The following is a 23,836-nucleotide window of genomic DNA, read 5'->3' as shown; positions in this document are numbered from 1 at the left end:
CTCTGCCGGGGTTTGGTGTTTTGGCCAATCTTTGGTGTTTCCTCGCTTCTCCTCGTCCCAGCTGCTTGCTAATTTTACGGGCATCCATGGTCCATCTCGCCTCTTTTTCCTCGCCTGGTTGCTCACTCGCAGGCAGATGGAGACTGGAGTTCCCGACATGTCCTCCCCCTCCTGAACCCTCCACTCCACTTCCTTCCCCCGGCTGATCCTGGTAATCTGGACATTTCGCGATACGCAGCCAGGCTGGCCTGACAAGTAAGGAATAGCGCAGCTCTCCCAGCGCCCAGAGCACATCGTCCCAGCCCCCCCCAGTTCGGCCAGTTTTTGGAAGGACCCCCCCAGGACCTAGCTACTGCTTATTCTCGGTCAGGTAAACAATAACACAGACTCTTTACAGTTCCAACACCACCACCACCACCACCACCACCACCACCACTACCACTACCACTACCAGCCTTACCATTTTAATTCAACCATCACGGAAACGAATCCCCGTGCCGTGACGATAACCCCGCGATTTCGAATGTCCCGTCAATCAATCGCCCCCTAATACTTGACGACAAATGCGCACGACGGCGTTCCCGACGCCGCTGCGATCATGATGCCCCGGAGCCCTGAGAGCTCTCGGCGGCGAAGAAGAGAGCGCCGTGATGATCGCGATCAGATTGCTGGCAGCACCATTTCCACCATGCCAGTCCCAGGCCCGTCTTCGCAACCACAGTCATACCCCTTACCGCAATCGCTTCCGCAAAACTATCCTCGGTCGCAATACTCTCAACCTTATGCGGCCCCTCAAAGATACCCCGAGTCCGAGAACTACCCTCCCAGACCTCAGCGATACGACGAGCCCCAAAAATACGGTGACCCCCAGAGATACCCTCAGCCCGAGCCGTACGTCCAGAACGAGAGATATCCCGAATCTCAAGCCTATCACGAACGCGAGCTAGATGCTGAGTCGCAAGCATTATCATATGGCGACTCCGAGAGGAGGCGCCCGAGAGGTGGTTCGAGCTCTTCGGCCTCGTCCTCGACCTCGTCATCCTTCCTCAACATCTCAGCCAAGAGCCCAAGATTCGGCGGTGTGTTTAGCACCTTTTGGAAAACCCCCTCGGAACAGCAGAAGCGCCGTCGCAAAAAGAAGCAGAAGGCTCGCATTTTGTCGCTAGGCAATTCCTCTTCCTCCTCCGTCAACTCCGATTTAGCCTACGGACGCGGCTACATTGAGCGCGATAAGAGCCAGCTTACGACCCCGATACCGTCGGTTTATGCCAGTCCTGCGATGCCCATGCATCGCGAGCCTGTTCAGGCCCGTCAAGAACCGCCGCCTGCGCCGCGGTCCAAGACCGACGAGGAAATTTTGGAAATTGGGCGCCAACTGCAAGACATTGCGAGGAGGCAGAACGATGCCGATAGCCGAGCAGCCAGCAAGTCTCGGACGTCCCAGCTGGCTGGCGCAGCCGGTATTGCGGGTGCCGCCGCTGCTTTCAGCCACTTTCGTAAGAACAAAGCCAGCAGCAAAAGCCGAGGGGCTGGTTCCTCGAAACTCAAGGACAGAGGCTCTTCCTCCGACGATGATTGGGAATCCGCTTCCGATGATGAATCGTCTACGGATAGCTCCGGCAGTTCCGACGCCGGCTTGGTTTACGGCGCCGAGATCAAGCCGTCAAAGTCCGCCAGGATCTCATCTGAGCCTCCCGAGCAGATTAAGCCACCCGCGCGCAAGAACACCGTTGTGGACCCGCGTCTCTTTGGTCCCTACAACTCCCTTCGCGGCGCCGTGAAAAGCCCATGCGGTTTCGGTGAAGAGGACCCCCGATCTACTGGCTCATTCCGCCGACACCATGAGGAGACTGTTGCCCAAGTCCAGTCGCCAAAGACTGGGAAGCAGCCAATGCAGCACGTGTACCCTGTGCCTACCTCGGACCCGAACAAATTTGACTTTGATCGTAGCTCCGTAACTTCGTCCCGACAGGAGCTTCCCCAACAGTCGCGGCCCGCTCCCGTTCCCCTGCAGCAGCCTATCCCCATTGTCCCTGTCTCGTCGAAAGTCTATGATGCCGATAGATTTGTAGAAGATGAGCCTCGAAGTTCCAGACGCCAGCCACCCAAGGGGAGAAGCGCTGCGGAGAACGCCATCGCAGGTGTAGGCGTCACAGCGGCTGCCATCGGCGCGGCCATGGCCGTTCGTAGGGACTCTGCTGAGTACCTTGAGCGTCGCGATGACCGCCGAAGCGAGTTCCGGGAGAGGCGGGACGAACCCCATGAGATTCGAGAAAACCGGCGAACGGAAGAGCGAACAGAACGACCTGCGAGGATCGAAGTGGAGGATCGTGAATCCCGCGATCAACGTGACCCCCGTCGCTCGACTCGGCGCAACGATGTCCAGATCATTGATGACCGAGACAAGAGACAAGCTGTCCGCGACGATTTAACCCGCAAACCTACCGAAAAGCGACCAATAGGCACAGATCCCCGTCCAGAGGTGTACCGACTGCCCCGTGGCGACGAAATTCGAGTTGAGTATGACCCGGACGAAGACCGCCGACGCCGTGAGGTTCCCAAGGAGGCCCGTGAAGAACAACGCAAGCCGGAAGGTTTCGCCGAACACCGGGACGCGCAGCGGGCGGAGAAGCCATCTGAGTTACCTCGAGATTACCATGGGGTGGAGCAACCCGAGGTCCCTGTTACACAAGCACCTATTGACCCTTTCCAGTTCCAGGTTGCTGACGACGCTTTCCAAACACCGAAATACGCAACGCCCAAGAACGCAACGCCGAAAAGGCCACTGACTCCCCAGGTCGTGACTGTTGACCGCGAGCCTAACTTCGACGACTCGCCTCCGAGGAAGCCAGACTACTCCGACGCACGTATGAGCCGCAAGGACTCCTTCGAGCTCGAACAAAGGTTAGAACAATACCAGCAGCAGGGCTTCAGAGACCGTTCGAGAAATCCCGAGCCGCGTCGTCGTCGAGACTCCTTGGAGGAGGAAGAGCACGCCGCCAAGTCTATCTACGACGAAGCGAAGCATGCTACTGCTCCTTTGGCCGCAGCCGCCTTCGCCTCCGCGATTGCCGTAGAAGAGGAGAGAAGCCGAAAACGCAGAAGCGACCATGTCACCGAAGACGGCTCACGCGATAGATCCCAGGCTACCAAAGATGCCGTCCAGGAAGAGGCTGACAGGTACTATCGTGAGACTGTTCTCGCTCGCAAGATCGCCGAGGATGAAATTCGGTCTCGTAGCTCGTCGCCTCATGACAAGTCTGTCGTAGGTAAATGGCAAGATCGTGAAGGCCCCGAGGCGGTCACCATCGTAACGCCTCCTGAGATGGACCACCCTCATGACAAGAGTCCCTATGACGGGCCCAACGCCGACGTCCGGATCGACCACATCATTATTCCGGACGAACTTCACCGTTTCCGCCTTCCACACGGACAGCTTGCTACTGGATCGGCGCCGGTCTTCAGATCCCGTGACCCGTCTTGCGACCGTGAGCGGCCACTGCTAAACCTCGTTCTCCCCACGCCCCTAGTTACTCCCCGCGCTACACCCGCCCCCGAGCAGCAGAAAGAGACAAAACAGACGGCTAAAACACGTGAAACGACAAAGTCTCGGTCGAAGGAGAAGAAAGAAGCGCCGGCAGACCCCGCACCTGAAATCGTTCTGGGACCAAAAGGGGAAGTCATGGAAAGACCAACGACACCGACTGCTAAATCAGTAACTTGGGGCGAGAACCAGACGAAGAGCTTCGAAGCTGAGAGCCCCGAGCCCCCTAAGGCCGCACCATCCACGACCTCTACCAAAACCAAGTCAAAGAAGCGCTTTGGCAAGAGCTCGCCATGGGGCATCATTGCTGCTGCAGTTGGCGGGGCGGGGGCGGCAGCCGCAGCATCGTCGGCAACAGCCCCTGAAATCCGTGATCCTTTCGAAGAGAAAAAGCCGGATGACGATAAGGCCACTCACAGCCCGCCGCAGTCTCCCAAGTCGCGCGCCGTGGAACCTGCAAGAGAGCCGGTCGCCGCACCTCCTTCTCCAAAGCTCGTAACGTCTTTTGACGAAGAGCAAGACCTCCCCCCTGCGCCTGGCCCCAAGCCATCCAGCCCACAAACATCTCAGATGCCCGGATCGTTTGCAGATGACATCGAGTTCGCCTCTGTTCTCGCTGCTGGTCTGCAAGATACTGGCTTTGACCCTAACATTGTCATCGACAACCCTGCCTACATGAGACGTGACAGTCCCCCAGGCCAAAGCGAGCCTAGCGTCTACCAACAACCTTTTGCAGAGACTGTCACTGACCTGGGCGTTTACGGTCCTGATTATGTGCACAATAGTTCATCTACACGTGGTCCCGGGTTCGTCGTTGGCGAGGTTCCGGAAACATCGGCATCTGAGAAAGATTTGAAGGTTGGAAATGACACAAATGGCTCCTCTTCACAAGAAAAGCATGACAAGGGCAAAACCAAAGAGAACGCTCTCTCGGATGAGGAACGTGCTACCAATGATTCCGAGCCTGTCAAGAAACTCAGCAAGAAGGAGAAGCGCAAGCAGAAGGCCGCCAAACGACAAAGCGCTGATGACGCGCCGGCGGAGGTATTCCAGGATGCGACTTCAGCTCCAGAAACTACACCTCAGCATGAATGGCATGGCAATGACAAGGACGTACGTCAAAGCCCTGAAACGGTTGTTGCGCCTGGTCCAAAGTCTCGCGGTCTCGAGGACGCTCCCGCCTGGGACTTGTCCTCCTCTTCGCATCAATCCCGTTCATTCGAAGAGCCACTGTCCTCTCGCATGGCTGGCTCTTACGATGAGCGTGCATACCCTTCCAACCGCCCCTTCGACGAGCCAGATTCCTTCGCTACGACTCGTTCCTTCGATGAATCTGCCTTTTTCCAGCCGTCCCAATCCTTCAACGAGCCATCATCTTTTCGTTCAGATGAGGCAACGTCACATGGACCAACGTATTCTGATGTGCCTGTCGCTGACTATGACACTGCTTCCCCTACCAAGTCAAGCAAAAAAGAAAAGAAGAAGAGTCGGTCCTCTAGATCGGACGTCATTTTGGTACAAGAAGAAGATGGTCGACCAGCGGAAGAGTTTGTCATCAAAGAGTCACGTACATCCCGCGAGAAGTCGCCAGAGCTCGATGAATATACTCCCGCAGAACGCCGTGAGACTGGCGACGACCCAGCGGACACGCCCAAGAAGAAGAAAAAGTCTAAGAAGTCCAAGCAGAGTTCAGACGAGTGGACCGATGTCGAAAGGCAGGTCGATGACGCGTCTGGGGTTGGCAAAAGCGAGAAGGGCACACCCACCAGAGTTACCGACGACTGGGACGATCGTCCCACCAAATCACGGCGAGATCGGTCCAGGTTTGAAGACAACGACGTGAGCTCTGTCGTATCCGATCCGTCATCTCGGCGGGAGAAATCCGATCGCCGGTTCAATGGCAGCAGATATGAGGACGACGATGCCAAGTCCGTAGCATCTGACGGCACGAGTCGTAAGAGACGGAACCGCGATGAAAAGAAGAGCCCCAAGGACGATGAGAAGCGTAGTAGCGGCTCGTTCTTCGGCCTGTTCAGACCAGCCAGCGGGAGTAGCAAGGACACATCTGGCAAAGATGAGAAGTCTTTTTTAGATAATGCCGGCACCCTTGGCGCGGGTGCCGGCTTGGCGAGCGCCGTGGCAGCTTTGGGCTCCATGATGTCCCGCTCCAACGCCACCGAACCTCATGCGGAAGAGTCGCCTATTGATCTTCGTCCTCTGGAGAGATCCGTCAGTCCTCCTCAAGACGTCGACATTCTCGACCCCGAAATTACACAGCGGGTTATCAGACCAGCTATTGACCCTCAATATGGCGACCTCCTTCCTCTGCCACCCAGCCCAATGCCGCCAAGCACTCTCGGTTCCCCGACGCAAGAGCTGGATGAACTACCGGCATTGCCCGATAGCCGTCCAGAAACACCGCCCGATGAGCGGAGACGTCAACACGAAATGAAGACCCATGTTCGACGCCGCAGTAACCTGGAAACACCAAGCAAGAGCCCCAGTCAGACAGCAGTTCCATTCAAGCTTCGACTGGGGCAAAGGTCGACGCCGTCGTCTCCTGGTAATTTGGGACAGGCTGTGTCCCCAATTTCACCTCCAATGCTCCCAACATTTCCGGAACCTCCTCTTTCCAGACGCCCATCTGCCAGACCCATTTCATGGGAGCGGGGCAGTGAGTTCAAGCCTCTCTACCTACTTGAACATGCTCGTCAGGAGCACGCCGCTCAGTTGATGGAGCCACCCATTGACTTTCCAGAGCTGCCTCCGAGCGAGCCATCATCTCGCGAATCCCCCGCTCCAGAATTCGCGATTCGCGAAGACGACACCAACTACTCCCAACTGCTGCAACCTTCACCGTTCGAGCCGGATGAACTCCGCATCGATACCGGTGTTCCACAGTTCCCTTCCTCGTTTGGTTACTACGGTTCGCAGGAAGCAACACCGACGAAAGAGCAGACATTGCAATACACTGGCGCCATCTTTGGCCCCGAATCACCCGCTCTTCCCGCCACTCCGGACCTGGCCAGGCAGCTCGATTTCTCAGAGCACGAGCAGGTAGAACTGCCAGCTCTTCCTGACAGTCCTGCAAGCGTGGTCACTGAACGCGATGCTTCTTTGGATATTCAGCCTGCCACCCCGACGCTTCAACATGACTCGATGGAACTGCCTGCGTCGCCCACAAGCTCTCCGACTGAGGCTGAGTCGGTAGAAGTGCCTGTTGGTCCTATCTTGATGCCCGAGTCACCTGCCCTACCAAGCGATCCTGATGCAGCTAGACAACTGGACCTCTCCGAGCACGAACTGGTTGACCTGCCAGCTCTACCTTCCAGTCCCGTGATGGACCAACAGATACTGCGCACTCCTCCTTCCGGACTAACAGCCGACCGCAATTTAACGGAGTCGCCGGTTTTTTCAATCGAGAGCGAGGCTCCGGCATCATCCACTGCCACCAAGTACGCCCCTGAGTCACCTGCTCTGCCCGCAACGCCAGACATAGTCAGGCACATCGATCTCTCCGAGCACCAACTGGAGGAGCTGCCTGCTCTTCCTGTCAGTCCTGCGTTCGACAATGAACTTTCATCTCCATTCACTGCCGTCAAGTTTGCTCCCGAGTCACCTGCGCTTCCCTCAACGCCAGATGCAGCCAGGCATATCAATCTTTCCGAGCATCAATTGGAGAAGCTTCCTACTCTCCCCGCCAGTCCTGTAATGGAGAATGAGCCTTTGGCGTCATTCCCTACCATCAAATTTGCCCCCGAGTCACCCGCTCTGCCCACTACTCCAGGTATAACCAGACGTTTTGACCTCTCGGAACGGCAGCTGGATGAGTTGCCTGCTCTTCCCGCCAGTCCCGTGATTGAGCCCGAGGTGTTTTACACTGGCGTTAGGTATCTACCCGAATCGCCCGTGCTCCCCTTGGTCCCGGACGCAGCCAAGCAGCTGGACATCGCTGGACGTGAGTTGGACGAGTTGCCTGCTCTCCCTGGCAGCCCTGTGAGTGAGCCCGAGGCGGACTCTACTGGCATTAAGTACTTGCCGGAATCGCCAATCCTTCCACGGCTTCGCACAGCTGGACAGCTGGATATCGATGCACGTGGTTTGCATGAGTTGTCAGACTTGCCTGCGCTTCCCGCTAGCCCCGCAATGTCCCCAGTTGCCGCAACAGAGCCAGAGCCAGAGCCGGTTGAGGCCATGTCAAAGGACAGAAGTTCGTATCTCCTACACATGACGCCCCCGTCAATCATCAAGAATCTAATGGAGCATGATCTTCCAGACACACCGCCCAGCCCCACGCCTTTCAGGACTCAAGATAGCGCCGAAACGATGCCTGCCATTGAAGAAGAAGCCTCCTCCCGAGCTCGCGACATTGCCCTAGGTGCTGTCGCAGGAGGCGCCGCAGCGGGCCTCGCAACGGCCGCTCTGGCAAGGGAAGGCAGTGCCGATGACAAACCGACAGACACCGAGACCGCCGCTCATAACTTTGAGGCTGCTGAACCAGCCGAGCCACTTGTGGAGACGAAGCTGTCCGAGAAAGCAAAGAAGAAGAGAAAGAACAAGGAAAGGAGAATGGACGACATTACAATCCCTTCTGTCGAGACTACTTATTCTTCCGAGCCACTGGACCATGGAGCAGACTTGTCAACAACAGAAACTGTTCCGCCCAGTTCCACCAGTAACGATTTGCCACTGAGAGACTTCGTTCCCGCCATCCAGACGGCAGACCCAACAATCCACTTGCCCGAGGCGAGTACTTCCGCTTCTGTCGATAACAGCACAACTCCTCCCCTCCCAACAGAGGTTCCTCTGCCAAGCACATCCGAAGAGGAAGTTTCGCGTTCGCCGGCCCTGCCGTCAGCCCCCGGCGTCGCAGCTCCAACGGAGGTCACATCTCCCACGGCTACTGGGGAGGATCGTGTGATGAGCCCCGTGTCCCGTGGCCGCTTCGGTGGCTTTTTCAGCCGCTTCCGGCCAGCGCACATGCTTCTTCTCCAGAGGTCAGGGTACAATAGCAGCAATCCGCCCTCTCCTGGGGCATGGAGCGAGGATGAGGTATTTGAGGACGAGCAGCCCCCGGCTGTGATTCGCGCGGGCAAGACTTGGCCGACAGAGACTCCTTTGGCCGAGTCACCTCTGAGCAGAGCCGTGGTGTCCAAGGTTCACAGTCCTGAATTTCCCACACCACAGCCTGATCATCACGGCAGCTTGCCTCCTACCGACCTTGCCTTGAACACTCCGGCTGACCCTCCCACTTTAACCTCTGATGATGTGCCACGGTCGTCCTCGCCCACCGATAACACAGTCTTATCAGCCGAGCCTGCCCAGTCCGAGGTTCTTTTGCCTGCGGCTGGAAACGATGACAAAACTCCTTCGACAGATATTGTTGGAAAAGACGAAGAGCCGCATCATGCGGAGAGCAGCAAGCCCCTCGCCGCCACCATCACCGAAAATGCTGCCCTCGAAAGTGGCGATGTTCCTTTGGAGAAGAAGCTTTCCAAGAAAGACAAGAAGAAGCTTAAGAAAGCTCAGGCTAAGGCTATCGAGCTTGAACGCTCTCCAGATTCGATTGAGAACACCAGCTACTCTCCTTCTCTTGAGAAAGAAGCAACCGCAGCTGCTCAGATCGATGCTGAGGCAAACGTTCCTCTCCCCAACCTTGAGGCCCAGCTTCCCCTGGCCGACGTTGACGCAACAACTGCTTCGGTCGAAGCTCCAGCAACCAATCCCCCGCATGAGACTGAAGCAGCGGCTTCTTTGCTCGAAGCCGAGGCGCAGGTTCCTTTGCCCGACACCAACGCTCAAACTCCCAGACCTCGAGATGATAAAACAGCCCTTCCCGCCGACAGTCAAACAGTTCCCATCTCACAGGACACTGAAGCGGCGATGCAAACACTCGAGACTGAATTGCAAGCTCCCTTTCCTGCAACTGAAGAATTGGCCACGTCGCCTGGCCATCAGCAAGACCAGCATGTCACCGTGGCTGGTCCAAGTGCACCGGCGCCATTTTCCGAGCCTTCAGTTCCAGAGACGAAGAAAAGCAAGAAAAAGAACAAGAAGGCGAAGAAGGCACTGGAGATGGAAGACAAGCAGACGCCCACCATCGAGACCGACAACATGCACACTTTGGCCTCGGTTCCCGTCGCCCTGATCACTGGAGAAGAGGATAAGTCAACCGATTTGGACAAGGCTACACCTTCACAAGCTACTGAGGGCCAAGTCCCTAGCCCCAGTCAAGATGATGAGGAGCAGCAGACGCCTGTCCCGGTTTCCAAGGACCAGCCCGTCGAAACTAAGGAGCAGCAACCTCAACTTCTAGGCGCTGAGGAAAATGCAGCCTCTGTGGACGATATCTCATCGGAAGTACAACCTCCTGTTGTCGAGCTAGATGACAAGCCTGCGTACTCGGGAGATAGCATGATGGAGCAGCAGGCTCAATTCCAAGACATTGAAGAAAAGGTAACCAAGGTGGACGGGCCGCAATTCGAGTCGCAACCTCCCGTCAGCGAACCAGACGAGAAGCCTCTGCCTGTGGAAAACATTCTTCTGCCTGATCCAGAAACTTCGATTCTTACCCAAGCAGGCAGCTCTGCTCCGGTCGACGACGCCGTCCTCGAGCAAAAGCCAGACCCATCTTTCCCGGAGGAGAAACCGACACGTTCGGACGAACACTCTCCTGAAACGCAGGCTCCAGCTGCTGGAAAGGAAACAATTCCCGCCAACTTGGACGATACCCTCATCGCACAGCAAACTCCACTCCCTGACGTTGACGATTTTCTTCAAGAGCAGGAGACAACCATTGCCAAATCAGATGACAACCTCATCGCGCAGCAAATCCCCCTTCCTGACATCGACGAATCTCTTGGAGAGCCACTGCCTGAGGCACTGAACGTTGAGCCATTGGCAGAGCCATCGTCTCCTACCCTTTCCAAAAAACAGAAGAAAAAGAAGAAGGGCAAGAAGAATCAGGCTGCTGACGAAGGTTCCCTCACCCCCGGACAATCTACTCCTCTCGAGGCCGACACTGTCTTGCGTCAAGAACCTCAGATTCCTGACACGGAGACAAAGCTCGCTGACGATTCCGAGCTCTCTGCGGAGCCTCGAGACTTGGAGGTGAAGTCGACGGATGTTTCTTCCGAGCTCGCTCGAGACGGTACTTCATCCACGACTGACATCAATGACTCTTCCAAGCCCGAGGTCCTCGTCCTTTCTCCGACAGAGAAGTCCACCGATGAAACTTCTTCGGCCATTGCTGAAAGGCCTGAGACTTTCTCTTCATCCACGAATGAAGGCAGCAAAGACCTCCACGAATCCGCCACTTTGAGCACGGAGCCATATGCCCAGCCTTCTCAGCCTGAGTCACCCAGCAAGAAGAAGAAAAAGAAGAAGAGCAAGGCAGCTTCACTATCGCAGCCGGACAATTCGATCTCTGGGGAGACAGCTCCTGTTCAACATCCCAAGTTCGATACGCCTGTCGTTGAAACACCTACTCCTAGAACCCCAATTGATGAAACTCCGGCCGTTGAGACTCCGGTAGTTAGTAACCCTGTAGTTGAGACTCCTGTTGTTGAGACTCCTACTGGTGAGAAGACTGCCACTGAGACTCCGGCTTTTGAGACTCCTCTTGAGGCCCCGGTTGTCAATGAACCGGTCGTTGAGACTCCTGTTGTTGAGACTCCTACTGGTGAGAAGAATACCGCTGAGTCTCCTGCTTTGGAGACTTCTCTTGAGGCTCCGGTAGTTAACAACCCTGTAGTTGAGACTCCTACTGGTGAGAAGACTGTCACCGAGACTCCTGCTTTTGAGACTCCTCTGGAGGCTCCAATAGTTACCAACCCTGTAGTTGAGACTCCTGTTGTGGAGACTCCTACTGGCGAGAAGACTATCGTTGAGACTCCGGCTTTTGAGGCTGCTGGTATCAAGATTGCGTCTGTTCAAGATCCGGAACTCGAGATTTCGAAACCTTCTCATGCTTCAAGTTCTCCTTCTGGAACTCCTGTGATCGAAAGCCAGGTGGTTGAGACTCCTGTTGTTGAGACTCCTACCAGTGCGATCTTGGACGAGAATTCAAGTAGTCCGGCTGCTGCTGAGACTCCTGTGATCGAAAACCAGGTGGTTGAGACTCCTATCGTTGAGACTCCTGCCAATGCGATCGTTGATGAGACTCTCGTGATCGAAAGCCAGGTGGTTGAGACTCCTCTTGTTGAGACTCCTGCCAGTGCGATCGTTGATGAGACTCCCGTAATCGAGGATCAGGTGGTTGAGACTCCTCTTGTTGAGACTCCTACCGGTCAGACCACTGCCGAGACTCCAGGACAGACTGATGAGGCTTTGGTCTCCAAGCTTCCCGTCGAGAAGACTGAAGCTACCGTCGAGACTCAAATTGATGACACTCCGGTTAGCAAAAGCATTTCGGCCGAAAGCCCATCGTTCAAGGCACCCGTCCCGCAAGAATCGCCGACAATTGATGAGGCATTTGCAGAGCCCGAGGCCGAACAGCCTGCCCCAGCAATTCCGCAGGATATTTCTCTCCAAGACAAAGATCAGCATCAGCATCAGGGCACCCAAGACGTGATCGCGACGACGGACACACTGGAAGCGCCGCAGTCCTTGCCCGCAGACAGCGTTGATCAGGCCGACAATCCGACGGAAGAGTCTTCGAAAACTTCCAAGAAGTCGAAGAAGAAGAAGAAGAAGGAGAAAAGCATGTCGATTGCAGAACCCGAGCCCCCTACCTCTGTTTCTGACGACCTTCCCCTTGACGTCGCTGACATCACAAACGCTGCCGAACAAGCGACCCTGCCTGGCGAAAAGACAGTCGTCGAGGAAGTGCGCGTGCCAGATGTGGACGTTGGGGACAGCCCATTGCAGCCCAAGAACACCGATCTGGAAGAGTCACAGGAAAGCCGAGCATCGGAGAGCGCCTACGCCGAGTCCCAGGAACCTACAGTGATAGAGAGCGAGGATGACGCTTTCGTCACCCCCCGGCAGGGCCCCGTAGTTCTCGAGGATGACGCAGACTTGTCCGGAAGCCTCTCACGAGAGCCGACCCTTCTCGAAAGCCAGAGTGAAGCGATTGACGCCATGTCACAAGAAGCATCCGCCAAAAAGGATGAAAGCGGCGATGTCCAAGCTCAGGCCGAACCCGAATCCCCGGTCGAATCGAAGAAGAGCAAGAAAAAGAAGAAGAAGGCAGCGGCCGCGGCCGCAGCCGCAGCAGCCGCCCTCGAAGCTGCCTTCGAGAACGCACCTCAGAACCAGAACGACAACAAGGAGGAGGCGAAGGACGAGACGATCACGGACAAGGACACAAGCATCACGCCAGACAAGACAGGGGACACGGAACCACCACCGCAAGACGCCCCTACAAGCGGAGAATTCGCGCCGGACATCAAGATTTCGGAGGAAGCAGACCCAGGGACAGCTGTTACCAAAAAGGGAAAGAAAAAGAAGAAGGGCAAGAAGTCATCAACCTTGGACCCGGAGCCTGAGAACAGCCCGTCCACACGTGTCCCCGAAAACACGGCAGATGTAGCGAATACAATGGACAAGTCCGCTTATATTTCCTCCCCGACGGGAGAGCCTGCCAGTGACGAAATATTCTTCCCGCAAGCAGACACTCGGACAGAGGCTGAGTGGTCGACTGCTGCAAATACGGGCAAGAAGCGAAAATCCGTGACGTGGGCACCAGAAGTGGCATCCTTCTCGAACGGTCCCGAGTCTCCTCAAGATGCCGACAACGGCCCTGAGTGCCAAAGCGGGAACGTCCCAGCCTCCGATCAGCTACCTACAACGGGGCCAAGCCAACCTCGGGATCAACAAAACGCCGAAAGTCAAGAGGGGAAAGCCCAGGGTTCCGAAATCAGCGATCTCGACCAGGCACCCGCACATGTGGCGGCGGAGAAGGATCTCGACCCAGAAAGCCAAGCTCAGACAGACCCTGCAAGCGAGGGCAACGTCGCCTCGCCCCAGCACCAGAAGCACGACATTGTCCCCAGCGACTACTTCCCGTCATCTGCTGGATTGAACAAGACGCGGGGAACTGCGAACGATTCGAATTCCACCGACCAAGGTTATTTTCCTTCTGCCCACCGAATGCTGCCAGTAACTCCCTCACTGAGTCTTGTCGGCGCTGGTGCGGCCAACCGGAAGGGCGGTGAGACATCAGAGCGGAAACTTGACGCGGAGGAGGTGGCACGCATCGACGCTGATGCAACAAACACCGAACATGCGGGCCGTTCTGGGGCCATTGACGAACCACGAGCGGGAACCACGACCCAAACGGGAGAGGTCGGCTTGTCGGACCCCAGTCTGCATGCAGTTGTGGAGTCTACCAGTGAACAGGGGTACGACAAATCACTGCAAGACACGCAAAACGGGCGGATAACGGGTGCCCAAGCCGGGGGCCCGGCCCTCACCGACTCGGCCCTGGAGGCTGGTGGTCCACAACATACCCCGGTACCTCACTTGGCGGACCAAGACACAAACCCGGAGATCCCCCAGCCTCTGGTGCGCGAGTTACCCAGTCTGTTGCAGGTCGACAAAAAATCTGACGCGGGGATCACTGACGCCGTCGCTGAAACTCGCCCGGAAGACAAGAAGCTGTACGACAACCCGGACACCGAGACGTCGCATGACAAGAAGAAGGACGAGGAAGAGCAATCCGGTCCTTTCGCCGCCGATGCTGAGCGCCCGGGTCGAACAGACACCTCGGAACCGCTTGGTGAACCCCTCACCTCGGAGCCGGAATTAGACTCATCCTCAAAGACACTTCCAGAAGCTCACCCAACAGGGGTTGTCAACACCACCCACAGCTCTCAGAGGACTGAAGCAGAGGCCCAGCAAGAAGACGACGTTTGGTCTGAGTCGATAAGTTCAACCAACATGTCCAAAAAGGATAAGAAGAACAAGAAGACCAAGGCTGCTGGTGCCGAGCCTACCCCCCAGGATGACGTTCATGAGATCAAAGCACAGAATGTGGATGACCCCCCGGCCGTCCAACTGGGTGCCGAGTCGCAAGAGGAGTCTACGCCACGCGCTCCCGATGTAGCTCCCGTGACTGAGGCAGTCGAGGCTGGTGAAGATGAATGGGCATTCCAGCCGGTTGGCAAGAAGAGCAAAAAGGACAAGAAAAGGCGTGCTGCAGCCCAGGCCAAAGAAGAAGCCACCAGGTTGGCCGCGCAAACGCCAGAAACCGTCGTCGCCGACCAAGGACCTCAACCCCAGCCCCTTGAAGCCGATGAGATGTTGAGGACGGATATCGCGGAGGAGGTTCAATCATCAACTGCACCCGAGCCAGAAGAAAGCTTCGTTGATCCATCCGGAAGCAAGAAGTCTAAGAAGAGCAAAAGGCGCCAAAGCCTTGCTGAAAGTGTACCCGATGATGTCTCCAGCTCAATTGGCCCGACACCTGATGCGCCGTCAGAGCAGCTGGAACTGCCTGAAGACATTGACACTTCTGACTTTGAAACGCCGACAAAAAAGAGCAAAAGGGATAAGAAGAAGGAGAAGCAGGTTGGAGAGGAGAGTCGCGATTACTATCGGCAGGTGGGGCCGGTGAGACCGCACTTTCGTGGACCATGGGCTGCTCCTGCCGCACTGCTTGCTGGGAACTATTTGTCTGTCAACAAGGAACGTAAATTCTCCGACGTCGCAGAGGAAGAGTTGCGCAGTCCTTCAATAATATCGGGCGTGGACGACGTTACTTTCACATCCGAACACCCTGAGGATGCACCACCTCCCGCATCCGACCCTCAGCCGATTACCACCCATCCTGATATAATCCAGAAAGACGAGCCAACTAGCCCTCCAGGAAGTGTTGAGACCGGCCCTCCAGCTCAGCTTACCGAGACTCAAGTGACGGACGAACCACAGACAACTCGGGAAATCACCTCAGATGTGCCCACGGAATCCGAGATCATGATCGAGACTCCTAACGACAGCACAACTGTACAACCGGAAGATGAATTCCCAGCCGTCACTAAAAAGTCGAAGAAGGATAAAAAGAAGAAGAAGAAGGGCCCCTCTGTCGATGTCCTTGATGAACAGCAACTGCCTTTGCAGACGGGAGAAGCGCTTGAACCCTCCAAACCGGAAGAGACCAGCGGGCAGCCAACTCAACCTGAGACTGGCGACGTCGGCCAACAGATCGAGGAGATTGCCGAGGACACGACTGCAAACACTCGACAAGTGGAACAAAAGCCGGCAGTGGAGCAGCCTGGAGTGTCAGAGCCTGTTGAAGAGCAGCCCCTGGAAGAGACGGCCGAAGCAGAGTTGATCGAGAGCAAGCCAGCCGATGACGAAGACCTTGCTGACGTCGCCAAGAAGTCTAAGAAAGACAAGAAAAAGAAGAAGAAGGCGGCAGCAGCAGTGCAGGAGACATATCTAGAACAATCCATGGAAACCGACGCCAATCCCAGCATGGGGTCTCTTCCGCAACAACCGCAAGAGCCAAAGGACTTGAGCACCGATGAACAGTTGCCCAAGACAAGTCTTCCTTCCGAGCATATGACACCGACCGACAGCCATCTTCCTCCAACCACTGTGGACACCCCTGAAATTATCCTTCCGACCGAATCTCAGCACACCGACGTCTTGCAACAGCAACCGACTGTCGACCCAGATGAAGAATTCCCGGTTCCCGAGAAGAAGTCCAAAAAGGACAAGAAGAAGAAGGGGAAGAAAGCTCAAGAGGACCCATTCATTGACACCATTCGTGAGCCTCAAGCGGAGACTACATCTCGGTCAGAAGAAGTGATTTCCCGCGAACCCGAGACCACAAGCGCCATCGTGGAACCACCTGCACCATCCTTTGAGACCGTCACTCCCAAAGATGAGCTTGCCTCTGAGGAGCAACTCCGCGAGACAGAGCCGGTTCAGGACAGCATGGATGTCGAGCAAAGCCCGACTGTCGACCCGGAGGAGGAGTTTCCTCTGACGGGCAAAAATGCCAAGAAAGACAAGAAAAAGAAGCAGGCATCTGTTTCTGCTGTGACCGAGCCTCAACTGGAACATCAAATCGACACTGGCAGTCCGCCCGGAATCGAACAAAGCAGTGCTGCTGTACCGGTGCCAGAGGAAACTTTTCCCGTGGTGCCCGTTGAGGAGCAAGAAGCCAACTCTGCGACGAATGACCTTCCAGTGGACGTCCAAGCAAGCTCAACTGAGAATCGACCATCAACTTTCCTCCCTCAGCAGGACGACCGAGACGAGGAGTTTCCTCTGACCGGAAAGAAGGAGAAGAAGGCCAAGAAGAAGGGCAAGGTCGTCGATTTGACCGAGCCCGAGGTTCTCAGCGATCCCGCCGCCGAGCCTGCGAAAGGTCATAATGAGCCCTCAGTTGAGACGCCTTCAGAAACCATTCAGACGGAGAACATTTCTGAGCAGCCCTCAACCTCAGATGCACCACTCGCCATGGATTCATCAACACAGCTTGAGCCTGTCAAAGGTCCAGTACAAGAGGCTGCAAAGGACCAGGATACTTCGCCAACTGATGCCCAAGTACTGCGGGAAGAGCTCCTAGTTGAAAGGCAACAACCACCCACCGACATTGCATCTCAAACTCCCCTACCCTTGGTCGACGAACCCTCAATGACCAAGCTGTCGAAGAAAGACAAGAAGAAAGCAAAGAAGGGAAAGGCCCAGGGCGACTCTGATATGCTTTCTGGCGCAGCGACCCGGCTCGAAGAAACGCAGACAACGCCAATGCCCGAATCGACAGACGTTTTGCAAGATACAAGTCAGTCCGGTCTCCTTGCTCCTGAAGCTCCTCTCGTTGGAGAGCAGCCCAACGATATGCTATTATCGCCAGTTCAGGTTGATGTCCCCGCACTGCATGACAATGACAACCGGGAGATCGCTGTTGAAACGGACACTGCTCGGTCTCCTCAGCACCAGGGAGCTGACGTCCCAGAAGTTGCCTCGCCTCCGCAACCTATCACAACCGAGGCCGAGTTGAAAGTGGATGAGCCGTTCACTGCCGAGGAACCTGAGGAATTTGTGGTCAGGAATTCCAAGAAAGACAAGAAGAAAAATAAGGCCGCAGCCAACGAATTTGAGTCTGAATCCACAACTTTATACAGCGACCAGCCCTCTGCAACACTCGAGAAACCCGCCACCATCACCGCCGACAGTTCTATGACTCCCTTGCCTCTCGTGGAAGCCGCTGCTGCTGATCCCCTGGACGAATGGGCTCAGGCAACGATTTCAAAGAAGAGCAAGAAGAATAAGAAGAAGAAGAACCAGTCGTCCGGTGTTGAGCCTGAAATCAGCCGCGATACTCCTCTCGCAGAGCCGGAAGTGGCCTCCGAACCCCAAATCACCTCGCCTCTGGAAGCCGATAACTTACGCGCCTCTCCTGTACAGGACGTCAAGCTCGACGCACAACCAACATCTGCTCCTCATGAACCTCTCGCTGAGCTGGAAGCTGTCTACGAGCCCCAAGTCAACCCGCCTTCGCCCGTCGCCGAGCTACCCTCTCCGATGCAGAACGTCGAGCTCGACGTACAAGAAACACCTGCTCTAAAGGAAACGCCCGTTTTCTCTGCACCTCCTGCTGAGATACCTGTCAGTGATTCAACAGCTCAAACGATCTCCGAGCAAGAATCAAGCACACCCCCGCCTATCACCGATACCGTCACGGGTAGCGGGAGCCCTTCTGATGAGCCTCCTGTCAGCGAGAATGAGCGCAAGATCCGCGATGTGGCGAAGGAGAGTCAGGAGTTACCTCCCGCCGACAGGGACGCTGCTGAACCGATTGGTGAAGGGCCAGATGTCGCCCCTATCGAGAAGGCCAGTAAGGAGAACAAGAAGCGACCGAGTCTTGCACTTGAGGACTTCGAAGCTGGTCCTGCAATCGAATTTGTAGACGCAAAGGACACTGGAGAACGAGATGCGCCACAGCCTATTCAACTGCAAGCAGACGAAGCCATGCCCAACCCTGAAGACAATATCGCCAATGCCTCTAACGCGCCTGTCGATTCCCCGCCCACAATTGCCACTTCACAATCTTCTGAACCTGCAGAGCAAGAAATAACAACTGAGGCAGCCACCTCGCGGGAAGCTATCCTGGATCCTGTTCTGCCAATTCCCGAGGCCGCTGAACGTACCTTAGAAGGGTCAGCAGAGAAAGACAATATACCCACTGTCGCCGAGGAGTTAGGAGAGAACTTGACTCCCAAAAAGTCCAAGAAGGACAACAAGAAGAAGAGCGCCAGCCAAGCACAACGCGAAGGTGAAGTTACTCTCACTCCTGATCTTGCAACACCCTCTGCCTCGATTTCTTCCGACCTACTGCGGGAAACCGTCCCAAAAGAAGAGAACGGCGACACCAACCGTGGCATCGTCGATCCGCCAGCAAGCCCCAACGCAAATGAGCTTCCTCATCCCGCAACATCCATTGAGGAACCAGACCAGGCGAAAGAAGATGCTCCCGGGGTCATTGTCATTGGTGATAAGGACATTTCCCGACCTCCTTCACGCCCAGCCTCTCCTCAGCGAGACTTCAACAGCACAGAAAAGATCGACGTCCCGGGAGAAAGCCACTCTTCACAAGATGCTGGTTTCGATTCAAGCAATGCGCCCATTGATAAAACGGCCACAGAACTGCCCATCGCCAACGACGAATGGGACATTCCCGTGACAAAAAAATTCAAGAAGGGCAAGAAGCAATCTGTTCCGATTGACCTCTCATCCCCAGCCAATGTCGACCCGACGCCCGCTATCGATTCTCAGCCAGATCAACTTCGAGACGACGCCGGGAATCCTGAATACTTCGACAAAGCGACTCTCGAGGATACAAGAAGCGCATCCACACCCCCGCCTCCTGAGCCGGCAAACACTCTGCCGACCCCAACAGATGTTCCTGAGCAAGCCGACATCACAGTTCCTTCCCCTGAGTCGATCAAGTCGACTCCTGTTGACCTTCAACCGGCACAAGAATCGAGCAGCTTAGTTCACGACGTTCCCTTCGATCAATCAGAGAAGCGGAAAAAGTTGAAGACCAGGGAGCAATCCAACACCCTTCTGCCCGAGCCAATTTTGAGTTCTCGAGAGATTGCAGCAGCATACCTCGACGACCACAGCAACGAAGAACCAACCGATCAGACTGCCACAATTCCTGACGAGCCCTTTCTGCCAATAACGGCGCCTGGTACCCCTCAAGATCAAGAACGTCCAGAGCCCAGGTTCGAGGAAGACACTCCAAAACATCCGTTGCCGCAAGAGCCATCCGCTATCGACATGGCTGCCTCCTATCTGGAACGCAAAACCGACCACGAATCAGCGGAGACTGTCCGGTCACCAAGTCCGATAGAACAGCAACGGGCAACTGATTCGTCAGCCATTGGAGCGGCTATCGCCGCCGCAGCGATCGGAGCAGGAGCAGCTATCGCCAGCAAGTCCAATAGCCAGAAGGATGACGTGGTCGACGATCCATCCCTTTGGGAGGGTGCTAATAAGAAGCACACCAGCGAGATTGCAAGCGCGGAGGCTGAGAAGTTTTGGGGGGTCGGCGATGTTGAGGACGCGCCTAGGGCATCAGCTGGCACAAATGAGATGGAGGACGGTGGACTTGACTTCGTGGCTCCTCAAGAGCAACTGAAGTCAGAGCGGCACACATCAACCGAGGATGATGATGTCTTCGCCCCCACCTCGAAGCAACGCGATTCTAGCCTGACGCAAGACGGACGCACTGGCGCAGACAGATCACCCATGTCCAGTGTGAAGGGTGTTCCCGATGAGCAGCTATCCTACATCTCTCCTCCTCCCATTGGCGAGTCTAGCAGAGCTTCAGGATCGCGATCGCCAGCGGAGCACAAGGGTTCAGAGCCAAGCCGGGGCAAGACAAAGGAAATCCCGAGCTTCACAGCACCACTCAAGGAGGAAGCGCAAGACGACAATGTTGAGAGCCCGATTTTGGGCCGAGAGATGGACACGGAATCGAAGACGCCAACCGAGAGAAATATGGACCGGTCGCTGAGTTCAAGCTTCGAACCACCCACCACCAGCACCCTGGCCAGTGACTTGGACGAAGCGGTCGACCATGGCTACGAAGTCGAGTCCCGCCGCGAACTCTCGAGCGGTCGAGCATTGGAAAGCCCTTTCCGAAGTCCAGCCCCAAGCATCTTGCCGCCAGTTCAGGAGGAGGCCCAAGAAGAAAACGAAGCTCAGTCACGAATCCTCCCGAAGGTGAGATCCAGCAGGGCACTACGCACACCAGAGCCCCAACGAGACGGCGGTGTTCGTCGGGACTGGCAGGAGACAACATCACAAGGGCGGGATTACCAGCGCACGCCCGAGGTTTCCAGTCACCGAGAACGACGAAGATCTCGCGAGCTGGAGAGAGTAAAGTCACCGTCAGTCAAGGAAGCTCTTCGGCGATCACCATTCGCAGAGGAAGAAACGCGTGATTTTCCGCTTTCTAGGACTCCAGTTCTACGAGAACCTAGCGGTCGGGAGCTTACTCCGACTCCAGAGCCGCACAAGATGAGGCGCATCAGTCCCGAGCTGGAGAGGAGAAGATCCAAATACCAGGACCTGGCATCAGCAGCGCTGGCCGGTGCAGCGATTAGCAGCACATCATCACCACGCAGCACACCTCCACCCGGTAATCGCAGCGTTTCGGAAAGAGTTGCGCGACTGCAATCGCCAGCGCCGGTCGAGCCCCCTGTAGCGCGGAGGTCCATCTCCAACAGCAGCCTATCACGGCACAGGAGGGCCATGGGCTCAGCAACACCAGAGCCGCTAAAGTTCAGGCCTGAAAGCCCAGGCATCTCCCGACCAGCCACTGCCACCCCGCCTCTCCGTCGTCGAACTGACAGGCGGATGAGCGGAGACCTACGATCTCTCAGCCAACGAAGTCACCAAGACCTCACCCAGGACCCGACCCCGACCAGCTCGTCAAACACCCCCGTCGCCAACGAAGGTCGTGTCCGCACCAAGGACATGGCCGACGTCTATGTAAGTTCATCCCATCTCTACTTCACTGACCCCCGTTTTTTACCCTTTTCATCCCATCCATTTCCAATTGAGTTTGGCCTGTGCAAGCCTCGCTCAATCCTGACCGACATTCGACTGACCCGACCGTAATAGGATGGCTTTGGTGAGGGCCGCATCGGCTCCCCCCGATCGCCCACTCGACCGCACAGCATGCGCCGACGTCAGAGCATGCAAGTTCTCGAGCTCGAATCTCGCGTCGAACAATTGATGGCCGAGAATCGCATGCTCACCGATGCACGAACACACACCGATACCCACAATGGCAACAGGGCTTCAGGCATTTTGGCTGAACGCGATGCCGAGATCGATGTGCTCAAGCAGTCGCTCGAGTTTCTACAAAAGGAGGTCGCCCGGTTGACCGAGGTCAACGAGGGCTTGAACAGCGCCAATGCCCAACTTGCTGCCCAACACAATGAACGCTACCGTTCGTTGGAGACGCAGCACGCCGACGCTTCGCGGCAATTGGAGGAGGCTCGCAACGAACACACCCACTTCCAAGAGTCGTTGTCGCAGAAGGACGCCGAAATTGGCAGACTGCGTTCGGAACTCGACGCTGCCAAGGACAAGATCCGCCAGATGCAACGCCAAATCCTGGCGGCAAAGGGCGCTGACAGTGACTTCCTGAACGTCAAGGACGTCGACCACTTTGACCACAGGTGTCAACAACTCTGCTCTCATGTGCAGCAATGGGTCCTGCGATTCTCCAAGTTTTCCGACATGCGCGCTTGTCGTCTGACGAGCGAAATCAACGATGAGAAGGTCATTGACCGTCTCGACAACGCCATCTTGGATGGCACCGATGTGGATGCTTATCTCGCCGACCGTGTACGACGGCGAGATGTATTCATGTCCATGACGATGAACATGATTTGGGAGTTCGTGTTTACTCGTTACCTCTTCGGCATGGACCGCGAACAACGACAGAAACTCAAGTCGTTGGAGAAGCTCCTCACCGAGGTCGGTCCGGCCCAGGCCGTTCGACAATGGCGCGCTGTCACCTTGACGCTACTCTCTAAGCGTCCAAGCTTCAAGCACCAGCGCGACCTCGACACCGAGGCCGTGGTCCAGGCCATCTTCCAGACGCTGTCCAAGGTCCTCCCTCCCCCAAGCAACCTGGAGGACCAGATCCAATCACAGCTGCGCCGCGTGATGAGGGAGGCCGTCGACCTCTCCGTCGAGATGCGCACCCAGCGTGCCGAGTACATGATGCTCCCGCCGCTGCAACCCGAATATGACGCCGACGGCGAACTCGCCGAGACCGTCACATTCAACGCTGCGCTCATGAACGAGCGCAGTGGCGACAAGTCCGTCACCAACGAGGCCCTCGAGGCCCAGAATGCCACCGTTCGCATCGTTCTCTTCCCCCTCGTCGTCAAGAAGGGGGATGACGCTGGCAATAATGATGACGAGATCGTTGTGTGCCCCGCCCAGGTACTGGTGGCTCGGTCCAAGGGCAAGTCCGTCCGGCTGTTCACGCCCGGCAGCGACGTAGGCGGAGCGTCTGTTGTCGGCGGCAACTCAGCGGCCACGCACAGCGAACTCAGCATGGGCACTTTCTTGCCCGAGCAGGCTTCGAACAGGGGATGAATGATACACGAGGAGAGTGTGTGTAATTATGGGGAAAGGCAAAGGGAAGGGAGGGCCCAAGGATAGAAGGGAATTGGGAGTATAAAAAGAAGCTTACGACACTTATGGCTTCGCGGAAAGGCAAGGTTGGAGAAGGGGAAAAGGTGGTTGCACAACGATACCTCTTGGTTTTTTTCTTTTTCTTATTTTTATCATGATCCTGTTCTCTCTTTTTTTTCCATGTAGTGTCATTCGACCTTTTGTTAATTTCTACGTTTAATCGGGCCTCATAGACCATAACGAATGATGACGATTACCTGAACATTGATTGGCTCGAACACTCCAGGCTTGTGACTTTCTAAACGCGCAGAGAGACCGATTCATAGTTGAACCTATTTTCTTCTATCGTAGCAAGGACATGATCATAAGGGGCCCCTCCCCTCCCAACAAGCGGCCGACCCAACAACAATCCATACAGTTCATAACCTCCCACCATATCGACACATATCGTTCGTCTTACACGCTAGCCTTGTGAGAAACCTGCGCGGTATCCACCTCTTATCTCTATTCAATAAGTTGTAGGTCCAGGTAGGCCATGCATGTTCTCTTCATCTGCTCAGACACAGAGTTGTACATAGGTAGTCCCACATACCCACCCCCCCCCACACACATTGCATATATACCAAAAGGTTTGGTGGTGGTGGACACGTATGTATTCGATCGAGACATCAA

General features: G+C 55.8%; 1 protein-coding gene across 1 annotated transcript; it reads left to right on the top strand.

Moving 5' to 3' along the window:
• Positions 1-688: 688 nt before the first annotated feature.
• On the top strand, positions 689-23,125 carry CkaCkLH20_03228 (uncharacterized protein; the record flags this gene model as incomplete). The annotated part of the gene is made up of 3 exons (XM_038885947.1): positions 689-7,754; positions 7,821-21,499; positions 21,632-23,125. 3 exons carry the CDS (start codon positions 689-691, stop codon positions 23,123-23,125), a joined length of 22,239 nt encoding a protein of 7,412 aa, XP_038748456.1.
• Between the last annotated feature and the right edge of the window lie 711 nt (positions 23,126-23,836).

The sequence above is a fragment of the Colletotrichum karsti genome (assembly GCF_011947395.1).
Source record: "Colletotrichum karsti strain CkLH20 chromosome Unknown Scaffold8, whole genome shotgun sequence".
In the NCBI taxonomy this organism is placed as follows: domain Eukaryota; kingdom Fungi; phylum Ascomycota; class Sordariomycetes; order Glomerellales; family Glomerellaceae; genus Colletotrichum; species Colletotrichum karsti.
This window is presented reverse-complemented; position numbering and strand designations above follow the sequence as displayed.